The sequence below is a fragment of the Delphinus delphis genome, chromosome 7 (genome assembly GCF_949987515.2).
Source record: "Delphinus delphis chromosome 7, mDelDel1.2, whole genome shotgun sequence".
Lineage (NCBI taxonomy): Eukaryota > Metazoa > Chordata > Mammalia > Artiodactyla > Delphinidae > Delphinus > Delphinus delphis.
In genome coordinates this window covers 11,781,936-11,797,406 of record NC_082689.1, presented here as the reverse complement: position 1 = coordinate 11,797,406, position 15,471 = coordinate 11,781,936, and the positions used below count along the sequence as shown (strand labels likewise).

Genomic DNA, 15,471 nt, shown 5'->3' with positions numbered 1-15,471 from the left:
CAGAACTGAATTTCAGATGTGTACCTGTAATATGCACGCCGTCTTTATTTATGGAGTGGAACATCACTAAACTTTACAGATGTGGGAAAGGTCACTTTAGTTACAAATATAAACCGGTTATCTTAGCACAACAGTAAAGGTGTTTTGGAAACTACTATAATTACTTTGTTCAGTTAATAGGCTTACTTGTAACCAGTGCTTATTATTTTCAACATCCGTCTTATTTTTTTTCCTACAAGAAGGAATCTCCAAAGTTATGCCAAAAAACTGGAATTGGATTGAGAAAGACAAAAGCCAGTGCATTCGACTGTCTCTAATAGGAAATAAGCATTTAGAGCTGGTTTTAAATTTGGTTTCTTTGCTTTAATAGTAATTTCCTGATTGTTAAACATCCCCACACTTTGGTTGTGGTTAGTCAACTTATGAGACCTCTTAATTCAGAATCTTTCCTTGGTTCTCAAGATGAGGGAGCAGTTAAATTGCTTCCTCTTTGCGAGCTTGGAAGTATTTAGTGCCGGTGATTCCAAAGTTGTACATGATTGTTCAAGGCTCCTCTGTGCTTTTAAGCTGTCTGTTTTTGAGGCCCAGACAGTAAATGGCTGGTTTTTGTAGAATCGGGGCCAGTCTACATATTGGTCACACATTCCGCCGCTTGGGGAGTAAGTTAAAGGGCTGAGACCCACCACCAAACAAGGACAGTAAAACAGAGGGTGTGGCCAACTTGCCACCGACTTCCCAAGTCCTAGTTCATCTTGGGAGAGTCAAATAGTCATTAAAACAAAACAAAACAAACCTGTCATCTCTTCCTTTCCCTTCCCATGGATTATTGCAGTCATTTCCTTTTTTTTGCCCCTAGTCTTTCATTTTAGAGTCACAGACTCCCTGCTTAGAAGGACCTTAAAATCTCTCAGTACATTGCTCAATACTTAAAATACCTCTTCACTCAGTTCTACACAGCGCTGCCAGTTATCTTCCAAAACCTACTTTTGCGATGCCACTCACCATCTCAGTACCTTCTATTGTCTCTCTGTTGCCAAAGGATAAAGGTCAAACCCATTTGCCTCAACCATGGGGCTCCAGCCAGCCCTTCAGCCTCATCCCCCCGTATCCATAACAGAGTCTGTGCTGCTAACTGGTCTCGCCGTCCAAGCTGCGAGCTTTCCTGACCCTGTGACTTAACTGAAGCAACCTTTTCCTCTCCCTCTGCCCATCCAGATTCTCCCCATCCTGCCATCAGACACCACAACCCAGAATGATCTGCTCCTATAGGGTGTTCATCACAGTTACCACAGACCACTTAGAATTAATTGCTAGTTATCCTTCAGTGAGAGGACTGTCTTTCTCTCTAGATTGTAAACTTCACAAGGGCAGGAACCCTGCATGTGTTACTGTGTATCTCTTCACAGTACCTGAAACAATGCTTTGTCTGGAATGTCAAAACCAATAAACGTTTGTGGATTGAAACAGAAGCTCATTTATACCATCGCCAGTGGCACACATGAAGAGGTGCCCGTGGCTGCTTGATACTGTTGAGGGTGTGTGTGTGTGTGTGTTTTCTTGAATCACAGGAAAGAATCACTTGAAAGAAAGCTTTTGTCCATAGAAACAGAAAAATCCAGGCCTTTCCCAACACTTCATAAGACAGCATGCTCACCAGATGGTGGGGAGAGGTCTCCATCCTCCCTGTGTCAGTCTGAGGCATGCCCCACGTCACGAATGCTGCGACCTACTGCACAAAACTCAAGATTCCAGGACATTCAAAGAGTATCACCAGGGAGCCCCTATGGGTACCGCCAAATCTGGCCACTGTACTTTTGCAGGTGTGTTTGATGTGTCTGTGCTAACCCTTTTTTTTTTTTTTCTTCTTCTTTAGGGGCAAGGAGAGAGTGATCTTGACATCTTGTTTAGATCTTCAGATGAACTGACAGATTGGAACATACGATTTATACTTTATCAAGGAAAACTGAAACATTGCTAGTAGAAATCATTGAATTTGGAGGTAATACATATTGCTGCTTGGGAAGAGAATTATGTAATGAAATCAATAGTATGGGAGGTGATGGTGCGGGTAAAATACAATCTTTAGCGACTGATGGACCAGGGTTCAAGTTCTACTGGGTGCTGACTGTGTGACCCTGAGCGAGTTATTCATTCTCTCCAAACCTCAGTTTCCTCGTCTGTAAAATAGGATAGTTGAGAGGTTGAGGGGAGCACCTATAACAGGGTTCATACAGTTTCTGTCACATAGTAGGTGCTCAAGAAATGTTAATTAAACAGCATTATTTTTCTGTTGAGAAGTTGGACCAAATACCACTCAAGTTCCCTCCTACTTAAAAAGAGTTACTTCATGAAACAGGTGAATATTACCTGTGAATATCACCTGTGAATATCGGCACTGCAGCCACCCCTGTGCTCAGCAGTGCGTGGGCTATAAAAATATAATCATCACAAACCCCTAACTGCCAGTTACTCTGGTCATCAGTAACAGGACCTAACGTTTTATATCTCTTTGTAATCATATCTCTTACTCTTGACCCTTACAGCAACCTTGTGAAACAGGTGGTTCAACTAATGGGACAGCTGAGACCCGCGGGGTCTCTGCCCCATGCTGGAGGGTGCATGCAACTCAGCAGAGGCTGCTGCAGGACGGCCCGGGCCCTGAGGCCTGATTTCATGTCTACCCCACCCCATCACTGTGTACAGGACAGTGCTTCCAGGAGCTTCAGAATCCCACGCTTTCCCAAGCCAAGGGGGTCACTTTCCACACTCTGCTCACATGCTCTTCCCATCTGCAGATCGCACCTCTACCACGTGTAACCTTTCCTGTTTTCCCTACTGAGCCAGACCCAAGGTAGGCTGTATTACAAGGTAGGTTAAGTAGTAAACTCACTTTGGCTTGAAAGAAAATTAATGCACCAGATAAAACACAGTTGTTTTTGGAGGTCATTGCAGAATTTTTATACGTAATAAGTGATATTACAAATTGTAATACAAGATTTCAATGTCAATAGCAGGTCAGGCATCTTGCAAAGTTTACATGTTGAAAGTCTTTAACTTTACAACCCTAGGTTAGAGAAAGGGATGCAACTTATCAGACACATTTCACATTTTTTCCTATGAATCATTAAATATTTAAGCACCATAAAATTCAAGCATTTCACACAGATGTGGCAGCCAGCCTTGGTGGTCGAAAATGCATTATGCAGAGTCTCTGGCAGATAATAACAGTGACAATTGCAGAGTACTGACTTTTAATGTCAATTGTTTTGTTCCCTGCAGAACTTCCTGATACTGACCCTGCAGGAAATTGTGAGTTTTGTGTGTGTGGTACAATAACTTTGAGAATTGAAATAAAATAGCATTCCCAAAGACATTAAGAATTGGCCAGGTATAAATAATTCTAATCAGTAATTTATATGCCCTGTGAGAATCCTTATGTTAATTCTACTATGTAAAGAATCCCAAGAAACATTTTTCATATTAAACAGCTTGTTTTAAATAGAAGATGTGACCATAATAAATATACAAGGTCTGCTATCTGCTGGACATAGAATCTAACTTAATTTTCAATGCAAGAGTAGGTGTTACGTCCCACTTTGTAAATGTGGAAAATGAGGCTCAGGGAGTTGGTATAACTCACCCAGGGTAACACCTCTGGAGAGTGACAGAGCTGGATTGAAGCTTGGATTCAACCAACTCTAAAGGCACATCTTTCCACTATTCTTGCAGCCACACCAAATAAAAGTAACTATTATCATTTTAGTCTGGTGAGCCAATAGAAGCACAAATCTAATGTAATTTCCTGGAAAACAGAATGATTTCCTTTATTATCATCTCTAAGAGGCTCAAAATAAAATCCTTGATAAAATCCAGTTTTAGTGGACCATTCTGTCCCTCTTTTCCCAAGCACCAATAACAGGTACACAAACTCTGTAGAGGTGATTTTATAGTAGAACGCTTTGACGATCATGAGGGAATACAGATTACAGCGTGAGTTAAGTCATACCACATTTCCATGAAGAGTCTTCTCTCATTGTCACATCTCTCAAATCTTATTTCTGAAATTTCAGTTTATGGAAAAGTAAGCTATTTTTCAGGAGGGGGCTGACTCACTGTGGAGGACTCACTGTGCAGGAACGTGCCCACTTAATTCGGGCTGTTATTTCAAAATTTATTTGACCAGCTTATTAAGATAATTCTAATACCAAAGTTAAGGTGTTTAAAATAGCAAGCAAGATATGTTTCCTATGGCCCATCGATCACCCTTACCTCTTCCCAGAAAGTGTTCTCGGACCAATTTCATGAATGAACATGATGAAATTTTAGAAGGCTTGAATTTTGATAATATATGATAAAACTTGTGGCAACAAAATTGTAATTATAAACAAGGTTGAAACTGGGTTCAATACCAAATATTTAGCATGCCATAGGAGAGTTTCAAAAAATTAATAAATGGGTCAAATGAACTAGGAAATGTTCTGGTACATCAAGACAATATTTCCTCTTAAAATGTATATTTTTTCTTCTTACCAGGAAGTAGCCTTAAAATAAATTGTCCCCCCATCCGGGGGACACCCCAGAGCAAAATTCATTTGAAATATATTCTGCATGTAAGTGCACACTCCCAATCAATGTTTGCCAAGGAAAGCATTTCTTATAAACAAAGTTTTAATTGAGTTTTTCTTAATTATTAAGTGCATTGAAAATAAGCACTGAAATGAATGTCACTTTCTCGTGAGAAATTTCTTTAGTTTTCTCTAGAATAACATTTATTTAAATAAGGAAGGCAAGTTTCCTAGAAATCTTTTCCAATAAGCCTTCTAACTTTTAGCATTAGACCACTGAATTCCCAGCAAAATAGAAAACCTATCCTTTGCTATACAGAAAATTACTCACTATAAAGTGACATATCTTCTAAGCTTTTACAGAAGATATTAATGCCAAATATCAAACTGCTGCTTTGCTCTAGTACTGACTGATATAAAATATAAGAATGTTTTTAAGATTAGAAAAGCAGGATGCTCCTGTAAAAACCAATAACAGGAACATAAAATTCAAGTTGTAGGTTATCTTTGTTTCATTTAAAAGAGTGCTAGGTCTTTTGGGGGCATGGGGTGATGATGACTTAAATGAATCTTCTTACCTAAGTTTAATTAAGTCGGCCCTTAATTTTCTCCCAAGTGCATAATGATAGCTCTGTCACTTCCCTGTATGAGATGCCATTATGTGGATGGAGGGAAAGTGTCCGTTGCAGGCCCTCTCTGTGAGGCAGCTCTGCAGGCGCCCCCAGGGAGGGGAACAGGATGCTTTATGTGAACATGGCCCCATGTGGCTCCAGTCCCATTAGCACGCACACTGGAAGACAAGCCAGACCCCGACTGGGCAAAAGCAGTCTGTTTGGAAGTTGACGGCAGTGGGGAGTCAATTCTTGTGAATCGCTGCCTTAATATTCATTAATAGCTTTTCGACTCTTAATCCCTCACTGGACGTGTATTTTTCCATAATTGCTACTTTTCCAAAGGGTTGCCAAAGCAGGCATTTCTGTTCTCTGAAAAATGCAGAAGAGAACATAATGTTTTATGTTCATCTGTGATGTGTTTTATGCTAATGTCGCATCTCTGGAATACAGCGACCGTGGTCCTTCCTGGCATAATGATTCATTCTGCTTTGAAATGAACTCTTCAGGCTGGCTGTGTGGATTTTTGTTTAATCTCCGTGGGTCATAGTTTTACAATTAAAGTGCATGGAAAAACAGATTACAGAGGAAATCATTTTGAAACGTAGGAAATCTCTACTTTCTAGTTTCATTTGTTGGCCTATTTATTTTTTCCTGTAAAATCCATCCAGAAGCCCACTGTATTACAGAGTAATTGACTTCAATTGTTTGAGCTGCTATTAACCAATGAATGACGTTTTCAGTAATGTAATTTGTATCATCTATTTGCCTTCCCCTGAATTAGCATACTTTTAAATAAAGCCAGCTAAGAATATCCGGGTTTCATGTAGGTTGGTAGGTCCAAACAAATCCATACGTGTAGCGTTTGCTTAATCTGTCCCAAACGGAGAAAGGGATTACAGTACTGTGGGAACAACCACATCGAAACAGAAGGAACAGCTAAACCAGGAGTCCAAGATGAGCACCACTGAATCTCTTAGCACAGCCTAGGATGCCTTCGCCTCCTAGCAAACTTCTCTTGGTGACCTGATGACAAGCGGCGGGTTCTCTAGCTATGCTTCACACAGACCTGGCACCTGCTAATTTTCTGGCGCTGGGCTTGGCTTTCTTTCAAGGTGTCCGGTGAGGGTGCTGAGGAAAACTGCAAGTCAGGTCTCACAGTTGTCAGCCAGAAGCTATACTCATTTGCAAAAAAGTGGCAAGTTCCCTGACGTCCTTGGCATTCAAGGAACGGTGCAGCTCTGAAATCCTCCAGGCAGCTGCCGGGTGACATGAGGGCCTGGCCGCCTCCTTGGTCCCCAGCGCCTGTGTGCTACCCGGACAACAAGAGAGAATTAGGGCTCAGACATCTGCAGACAACCCCCTACCCATCCAGTGACACGCCGAGGTCTGGGCCTGATTTACATTTTCCCTGAAAATCATCCCAGGAGGGAGAAACTACAATCTGCTGAGGAAAGGAGGCGCGGGAGACGTGAGGGGTGTGCGTGCAACAATAAACCACTTTCGCTGAGGGCTGATGCCAACCCATCTTCCAAATTCTACCAAAGTTTAAAAAAAAAAAAAAACATGGACAATAAGAAAAAAGAGTGGCCCTGCATCTCCACAGGCTATAGTCTGTGGTGGCCTTCGTGACCCCATGTCCTACTGCCGTCCGGTCTGCACAGGACCCTCAGAATTTCGGTCCAGTCCGGACGGAAGGGGGCTTAGGGACGGCGGGCGCGCAGGGGCTCACCATCAGGAAAGAGTACCCAATCCAGAGGCTCCTCCAGGCCCGCGGACACGGCGGGACAGACTGGTCCTGGCTGTGCACGGCCACGGCTTGCGCGGGGGCCTCGCACACGGCGCAGCGGCTGATGTACGGGCGGATCTCCTCCTCCGAGAGCGGCGTCATAGGCAACGGCGCGGCGCTCGCCAGCCAATAGGACCTGTCGTTCCTCCGGGCGTACTGGCACACTTGGTGGATGTTGCAGTGGGCGAAGGGCAGCGTGCTGAACATGGGGAGGCAGGAGCCCGCCAGGCCTTGGGAGGGAAGGCAGCAGCATGGGGTGCGGGGTGCAGAAGCGGCCTCCCCGACACGGCCCATCTGCGCGCACACGGTCTGGCATCGGGAGGCTCTGGCCAAAGCCTGCTGCTATGGTGGCGAGAGCACGGTGTGCCCCTGACCACTTGGGCCGCCTCCGCGGTCTCAGGGGCCAGCCCGCATTCCCTCGGCCACTTGTCACTGTCTCGGGAGCCAAGCAGTAGGCCGGGTGCTGGAGGGAGAGGTGAGCACAGCTCTTCCCCGAGAGCTTCAAGAAGCTCCTAGCCCGGCCTGATGGGGGAACGGGAGGGGCAGACGGGCCCTGGGAACACAGCAGCACAAGCCCTGAGAAGTGGAGGCACTGGGGCTTACAAGAAGGATGGCTGGAAAAAGTGACTCTACGCTGGGACCTGAATTATGAAAAAGATCTGGCCGGGTCTGGAGATGGTGGTGACCATTCAAAGGAAAGGCCTATTTATACAGCAGTAAAGAGGGCCAGGGGTAGTAAGGGGGCATGGAGCTCAAAGAACGCAAAGAAATTCACTGGGGGGAAGGTGGGGAGAGCAGGTCTGGGTCTGTCTCAAGGGCATCCCAAGGTAAATCAGACCAGAGGATGCGGGCTCTGTCCACCTTGTTAAGGAGTTTGGATTTTATTCCCAAAGCTCTGCAGAGCGAGGCCATGGTGGCTCTGGTTAGACCAGGGCAGGGGAGGTGACCCATGGTACACATGTAAGTAGCTGCCCCTCTAGGCCTGCACCCTTTCACCACCCTTATGGACTTGGGGGGGGGTGTCACAGCCCAATGAGAGCCGTGACGAGACTCACCTTAACACCAGCTGTCCCTGTGGGCACAGCCCTCCTGCACCCACCACTCCAGCCACCACTATCTCGGGGAGACCACGAGTGCCAGCACCCAGGGGGCGGGGGGACTCAACCCTCGGCTTAAAAATCAGTTCCTGCGGCTCACAAATCCACTATTGAAAACTGACAGATAGTGCCAAGGATAACTCCCTGAATAAAGTTCTGATGTTGCTTAAGGTACAAATTTGCAAACAGTAGATAAACAAGTCCTAATGATCTAATGCACAGTGGAATGAACATAGACAACAATGTTGTATCCTAATCATCAATTTACTAAGGATTAAATCTTAATTATTCCCACCACAAAAAAGAAGTGATAGTTATGTGATACGAGGGAGGTGGCAACTATCGATACAGTGGAATCATCTTATGATATATCGGATCAACACTTTTGTACACCTTAAACTTACATCATGTTATATGTCAAATGTATTTCAATTTTAAAAATTGGCGTAGGTTGAGGAGTTGATGCTGGCTAATGCCACACCATATAACCACCAGGGTACCATTTTACATCTAAACTCAGGAACCAACCATATCCTGATCAAATCATTTACACTGAGAAATAAAAATTGCACTTTATATCAGAGTTACCCTTAAGAATTATTTTTTTTAACTAATAATAAGTAGTCAGATAATAACAACTATAGCCAGAATGAGCTGCTTTGGCACCTCTCAGGATCATAGGTTTAACAGAATTAGTTGAGAATTAGCATGGTAGTTGAAAAAGAAAAAAAATCCCATAGATGACTGATCGTTTAAGATGTTGATGAATCCGTAAAACTAACCCCAAAGTTTTGCTCTTAAGCAATGAATCTGGGTGACCGCGTGCCAGCTACGTACCAAGGTCTTGATTGTGAGCTCTCTCCTGTCCTTCCAGGTATAACAGACTATACCCGGTCCAGAGCCGGGGCATGCCCGCGGGGCAGGTGGGTTCTCCATCTGTCTGACTGTGGAGAACCAGGAGGAAGCCACTGGGGTATACAGGGCCGAACCCTTCGGGCCCAGGATCCCCCACGGGCCCAGGAGGGCCTGGAGGAATAAAGAAACACAAATAAATAAAGGCCATTTAGCGAGTTCAGTTTAACAAGCATTCTTAACACCACCCCGTCTGCTGCTGTGCTAAGTACTCAGGGAGCAGAGAGGAATGTCCCCCTCACACAACTGCAATGTACACCAGCAACTCATCCAGCAAGGACCTGTTCCAAGCAACTTCTAGCTGCTTGTCTTACATTAGCATAAAAACAGATGAAAATCCCTGGCCTCCTAGAGCTTAGTTTTACTCAAAGAAGAGAAATGACAGTAAGCATAGTCGAAAGGTAAATTGTGAAATACTTAATAAGTGATAAGTGCTGAGAAGAAAAGAGCTGGAATGACACACCCCATGTAGGATCTGCCAGACCCCTCCGACTAGACTGGGAACCTGCTCTCTGAAAAGGCGAATCTCAAAGTTAGTCTTTCTGACACCTCCCAGACCTGTCCCATTGTTCTGCTGTATCGTCAGTTCCATTCTAAGAAGGACAAGGGCTTGGAATCCATATGTTTGGCTTTGTAGCTCTTCTTTTATAAGGGAGGGAGGCGGAAGGAGGGCCGAATTCTAGAACTCTTTAAGTGGCTGGTGGGAAATGAACGGTTGTACAGAATGTGGGCAGGAGCCTCTCCTTTGGCATCTCTAAAGGGCTGACCCATGGAAGAAGGCCCGTGGCTACTTCTAATTGCCAAAAGCAAAAGGTGAGGTTAGACTCTGAAATCAAACGGTGTTTTAAAAATGTGTTGTTTCTGGAAGACTGGCAGCTCTTCTCATCTATACACCAGAAGTTACAAAGTGGTAGCTCGCGGACTGCATCGTGCTCATGTGTTTTGTTTGACTTACCAAGATCTGATGAGTTAAGATTTCCGGCTAGAAAAGCAGAGTGTAGGGAACGTCGAGCCCGCATTTCTACATGGCAACAACTTCTACAGAGCCGAAGCTGAGCTGCTGCTTTTGGACTGCAGCTTCCATTTTCTTGCAGTGCCCCGTCCTCAGTCCCTCTCCCACCCCTTCACCTGCTTCTCATTAGTAACCCGGTACTGCCAGACAGATACTCTCCAAAGATGAGAGGGTATCTGGGAGCCTTTGGGCCCTAACATATTGCCTAGTGTGTTATCGTTCAAATTTATATTCTGTAGAGTCTTATCTCCTCTCATCCAAGGCCCACTCTCAAATATTTCTCTTAAGGAACAGCCTTGTATTCTATATAAGTTGATTGATGGCTGTATGCTAAGATGACTGAACTCAGAAAACCAGAGGCCAAGTGATTCAGTCAGTTGTAGATGTGAGACCAGCCCCGCTGTCCCCAAGATCTTCAGCACAGCCTCTCAGTGGCAGTCACACAGCCAATGCCAGGCTTACCTGGGGAAATGGCAGAGCCTTTTAGGTTAATGTACAGCGTTTTGGGAAAATAATGGCTTGACCTGTTTTTATGATGGTCGAGTATCAGTTAAAATGTGGAGGACATCCTGTTCTGTTCTGTTGCTTTGTCTCCCTAAAGCCTGGTGAGTGGATGTCTAAGGCAAATGCTTAAGAGGCCAGGGGATCTTGTAAACAGTCTTAGATCCACTGTGCCAGGGAAAAGAAGAGAAACCGAAACTCCTTACCTGGTACTCCTGGGCAGCCCGCTTCTCCCATGTCACCTTTGTGTCCCGGAGGCCCAGGGGACCCTGGAAGGCCATCCTCACCTCTCCTGCCATCCAGCCCGGGCTCTCCTTTGCACCCTGCAGGGAAGTTCACAATGGTGATGATGACAGCAATGTGACACCCACTAGGCTAGGATTTACTGCGTGGATTCCTCGTGTCAGCCCTGGGCCTCCCATTTGGACCAAGCTGCACTGGCTCATTTCATCCCTGCAGCTACCTGAAGTTGGGGTTATACTGTCTCCACTTGGCAGTGGGGGTAATTGAGGCTCTAAGAGAGCAAGTAACTTGATCAATTAAGGCCAATGAATCATTAATGGGCAGAGTCAGGATCTGAAGCCAGAGCAGCGAGGTGTTGAGTGAGACGTTTTCACATTTTCTTCATAGTCTTGTATATTTGACCTGGTTGGGTTTTTTTTTGTTTTTTGTTGTTGTTTTTAACATTGAACACATCTGGCTTTTGTAATTAAATATTTTCCTTAAGAATAATTTTTTGGAAGCCTGAATGGAGGAATGAATAAAACTTAATAGCATTTAGTTGAGAGTCAGGTTAAATTTAAAGCAAGGGCAGCAATTTTTTTTTTTTCTTTTTTGCGGTACGCGGGCCTCTCACTGTTGTGGCCTCTCCCGCTGCGGAGCACGGGCTCCAGACATGCAGGCTCAGTGGCCATGGCTCACGGGCCCAGCCGCTCCGCAGCATGTGGGATCTTCCCGGACCGGGGCACGAACCCATGTCCCCTGCATCGGCAGGCGGACTCCCAACCACTGCGCCACCAGGGAAGCCCAGGGCAGCAATTTTTAACAACAGTTCTTTGTTGAGGGTTACAAGGTGCTACCCCTTTATGTGAATTATCCAGTTCAGTCTTCACAGGAGCCACGTGACGAGGTGCTCCCACATGCCAGGCTACCAGTGGGGAGACGCAGGCTAAGAAAGGCCATGGTGCTGACCACGTGTAGCGAGGAAACAGGCCTGGCAGGCCGAGGGCAGAGGCTGCACCATCCATCTCCAGACCCTGCTTGGTGACCAGGGCTCAGGCGTGTTCCCTGGAGCCTCGGCGGCCAGCCGTCACACTGAGACTCGAGCGGTTCTTTAAGTGTTTGGCTCCTTTTGGCCCACGACATAAGTTCATTAGCCACCATCTCCTTTGGTCTGGGTAGCAGATTTGGTCCCTGCCTGCGGGGGACTTTGCAGCCCTTCCCCTAATTACCTGAATCACGAGTCCCTCAAGGTTTCTGTTCTCTACCTCTATTCTCTCTCCCTCTCTCCCTTTCTCGATCAGTCTTCTCTGTCCATTCCCTCTCTCTGCCACAAATTAGCCTAAAACCAACCATTAAGTCCAAGAGGGCTCACTTCAGTAGCTGCCCCTCTTTTCCACGCCGGGACGTGTTCTTCAAGGCAGCGGGGGCCACCTGAGGATGTGGCATAGGGCCTGCCGTACTCAGGGGACCAGACATCTCACTCGACTCCGCTCTCACACAGGCACCCTTAAAGCCATCTGAAGTGCACGCCCCCCAAACGTCACTGCCTTTACATTTTGTCCTAACATCGCCTGCCAGAGTGGCCCCCACAAACCTCCTCTTTTCATCCCACATCCAGCAGCCACCACCCCCCGACACCCGACGCTGGTCGCACTACGTTCAGCGTGGGCGTCGGGGGCGCTCCTGGCTTTCGGGGTGCTGTGATGTCACTCTGTCTCCTCTTGGATCATAAACAAATTCTCCTGGAACGTCCTGCAGTGCCTGGACTACGTTCTTCCGTGGTCACCATTCAGTAAGTGAGAAAGGAAACCTCTCCTCCCCATGGAGGGGAGGGACGCCCTCCCCTAACTGGGCAGAAGCCTCTTCCTGGATGGCGCTGCGGTACGCGAGTTGGTGCATCTCTTTCCACCAGCTTCGAAGAGAATATCCGTTATCTCGGAAGGAACCTAAGGCCGCATGGTGAGCTCAGAGCACTCTTTTCTCTCCCACCCAACGAGGTGATTCCAACACGTGGCTACTGTGCGATCCTGGAAAGGGCTGCCCAGGGCTAATGAGACAGTGAAGCAATGGGCGTGTCACAGACAAGTCAGCAGACATTCCTTCCCAAGTATGGACATGCGACGAGCTCACCGCCCCATCTGGAAAAGAGTTCCCTGCCAGATGTTACAATAGAGGCTTTGCTCCCTTTAGGGGAAGACAAAGGGAAATTGTCAGCAGATGACATTTCTGAGAGTCAGGAAGGAAGGCTTTTGTTAACTCGAGTTGTGTACCCAGAGCTTTCTACTTGGAACTTGTTTTACAGAACAGACCTACGTCTAGAAGCCCAGCAATGTTGGATGGAGTCCCTCCTCTGAGAGAGTCACGTGTTGACTAGAAGACAAACACTCCCAACAGGATGTTGGGAAGTCCATTAGGCAGTGACAGTTCGAACCAGAATGGAAACCACTTTTGCGTTCATCACAGGAAGTCTCAGCCTTTGAGGGCCACCCAGGAAGGAAAAGTTGTAGATCAAAGAGATGTGTGGGGCTTCCCTGGTGGTGCAGTGGTTGAGAGTCCGCCTGCCGATGCAGGGGATGCGGGTTCATGCCCCGGTCCGGGAAGATCCCACATGCCGCAGAGCGGCTGGGCCCATAAGCCATGGCCGCTGAGCCTGCACGTCCTGAGCCTGTGCTCCACAGCGGGAGAGGCCACAGCAGTGAGAGGCCCGCGTACCGCAAAAAAAAAAAAAGAGATGTGTGAGTAGAGAAGCATTAGACCTTCTGTGATCGAGAGCTCTTAACAGACTCAAGTTTTACTTAGTGTGGCCATTACCCGCTCATACTGGGTAGCAAACAGCCAGAACTTCGTTTTTCTCTATGTAGGTTTCAGCGGCAGCCCTTGGATACAAAATCAGCTTAGCAATGAAAGAGGTTTTGAGGGAAAACAGGAAGAAAACCACAATGTCATTTTAAGCGAAGGTGGTACTTTGCAGGGGCAGCTGATCCTTCACAACCAACCTTGGGGTGGTCTTTACAGCCCCACACACCCTGCTGAAAGAATCGCCTTCAGAAAAGGACAGACGACGCAAGTCCATCACGGCTGGGCCACTTTAGACCCTTAGAATATACCTGTCACTTTGCAGTAACTGGATAGCACGGCCAATGCATCTAGGGTGGCCAGTGGGAGCAGACAGGGAGAGGGGACCAGGGAATACATTGCTGGCAAAGAGGGTTCTCTACAACAGGAGCTGGGTTGGGGGCTGTATCAGAGGAGAGGGGGCCCCATAGAAAGCAGTGGGTTGGGAATGGGTACACAGCAGGGCCAAAAGGAGCTCCAGGGAAGCTTGACCACAGAGCAGTGCAGCCCACACTGTTAGACGGCTGGGGAAAGTGGGTGATGCTTGCCGGGAAGGACTGTGCACTTTTTTTTTTAACATAACAATCACATTCTGTGGCACAACAGTGGCCTCGGGGTGTCCCCACTGTCAGCAGGCAGGGTCAGTGACGTCAGTAAGGAGAGGGCACGGGAAGCCAGAGACGGCCGTTCTGTGGCCACCTACGGCTGGATAAGCCCATCCGACCCCAAGTCAGGAGGAATTCGAGAGGACAGGTGATCACACCTGGACCACAGAGACAGTCAGCCCTCTTTCAGAAGCTCACAATCTATGCAGAGAGAATCTTTTATGTGCCCAAGATAACTACTAAGTTAAAGTGTGCAGAATTTGCCCACTTGATTTTTTTCTTTGTCACTTTCTTCGGTTATTTTCCAAAGCCACCACAGTAGGTGAACCCAACTACCTATCTGGTCTCTAATGATATTGGGGTGAAGCAATGGGTCTCAGCCCTGGCTGCCTGCTACAGTCACCCAGGCAGCTTTCTCAAAACACTGATGCTCGGGCCCTGTCTCCCTCTGAGTTTTGCTGGCCTGGGATGAGCCCTGGACATCAATATTTTTTCAAGCCCCTCCAGGTGACTTTAACCTAGAGCTAGGACTGAGTCACTCAAGAAGGCATCACCCTTACCTGACTCTTTTGAGGACAGCATTCATATAATATAGTTAGGGTTTCTCAAACTTGAATGTATATACAAATATTCCGGGGATCTTGTTAAAATGCAGATTCTAATTAGGTGGGTCTGGGGGGTGGCCTCAGTTGCCACTGGTCCTCAGACCACACTTTGAGCAGCAAAGATGTAGCCGGTTCTCAGTTTCTGGATTATTAGGCCAACCTGCCCCAACTGCGCTCCTGCCATCTCCCTGTTGGACAATTCTGGTTCCTCAAAGTCCAATCTCTCCTTACAAGCTCTGCTCAAATGCCAGCTCTTGCTGGGGTCTTAAGAGTCCCGCAATCCTCCAGGCTGGAATTACCTCTCCCCATCCCGTTTTCCTAATGCCTTTTGCTTGAAACTCCTTCAAAACACGAATTATAATTTCCCATTATTTAGAATTACTTATGATCTGCCAGCTATGTCTACCATGAGGCTGTGAGACCCACATCTCATTCACATCTGTATTGCCCACAACACCTAGTACTGCATTTTATAAAGAGTAGAGGCGTACTTCCCTGGTGGCGCAGTGGTTAAGAATCCGCCTGCCAGTGCAGGGGTACATGGTTCGAGCCCTGGCCTGGGAAGATCCCACATGCCGCAGAGCAACTAAGCCTGTGCGCCACAACTACTGAGCCTGCGCTCTAGAGCCCGCGAGCCACAAATACTGAGCCCACGTGCCACAACTACTGAAGCCCGCGCTCCTAGAGTCCGTGCTCCACAACAAGAGGAGCCACTGC

The 15,471-nt window shown here is 46.9% G+C and overlaps 1 protein-coding gene across 1 annotated transcript in view; it reads right to left on the bottom strand.

Annotated features, from left to right (window-relative positions):
• Window positions 1–5,602: 5,602 nt before the first annotated feature.
• The window catches only part of COL4A4 (collagen type IV alpha 4 chain), a 134,953-nt gene continuing 125,084 nt past the window's right edge, over window positions 5,603–15,471 (bottom strand). The window contains exons 45-48 of the mRNA XM_060016014.1: window positions 10,694–10,810; window positions 8,900–9,088; window positions 6,909–7,195; window positions 5,603–6,488 (exon numbers count right to left, since the gene is read on the bottom strand). Coding sequence (XP_059871997.1) covers window positions 6,225–6,488; window positions 6,909–7,195; window positions 8,900–9,088; window positions 10,694–10,810 — 857 coding nt within the window. The 3' untranslated portion in view covers window positions 5,603–6,224. The remainder of the gene's footprint in view (window positions 6,489–6,908; window positions 7,196–8,899; window positions 9,089–10,693; window positions 10,811–15,471) is intronic.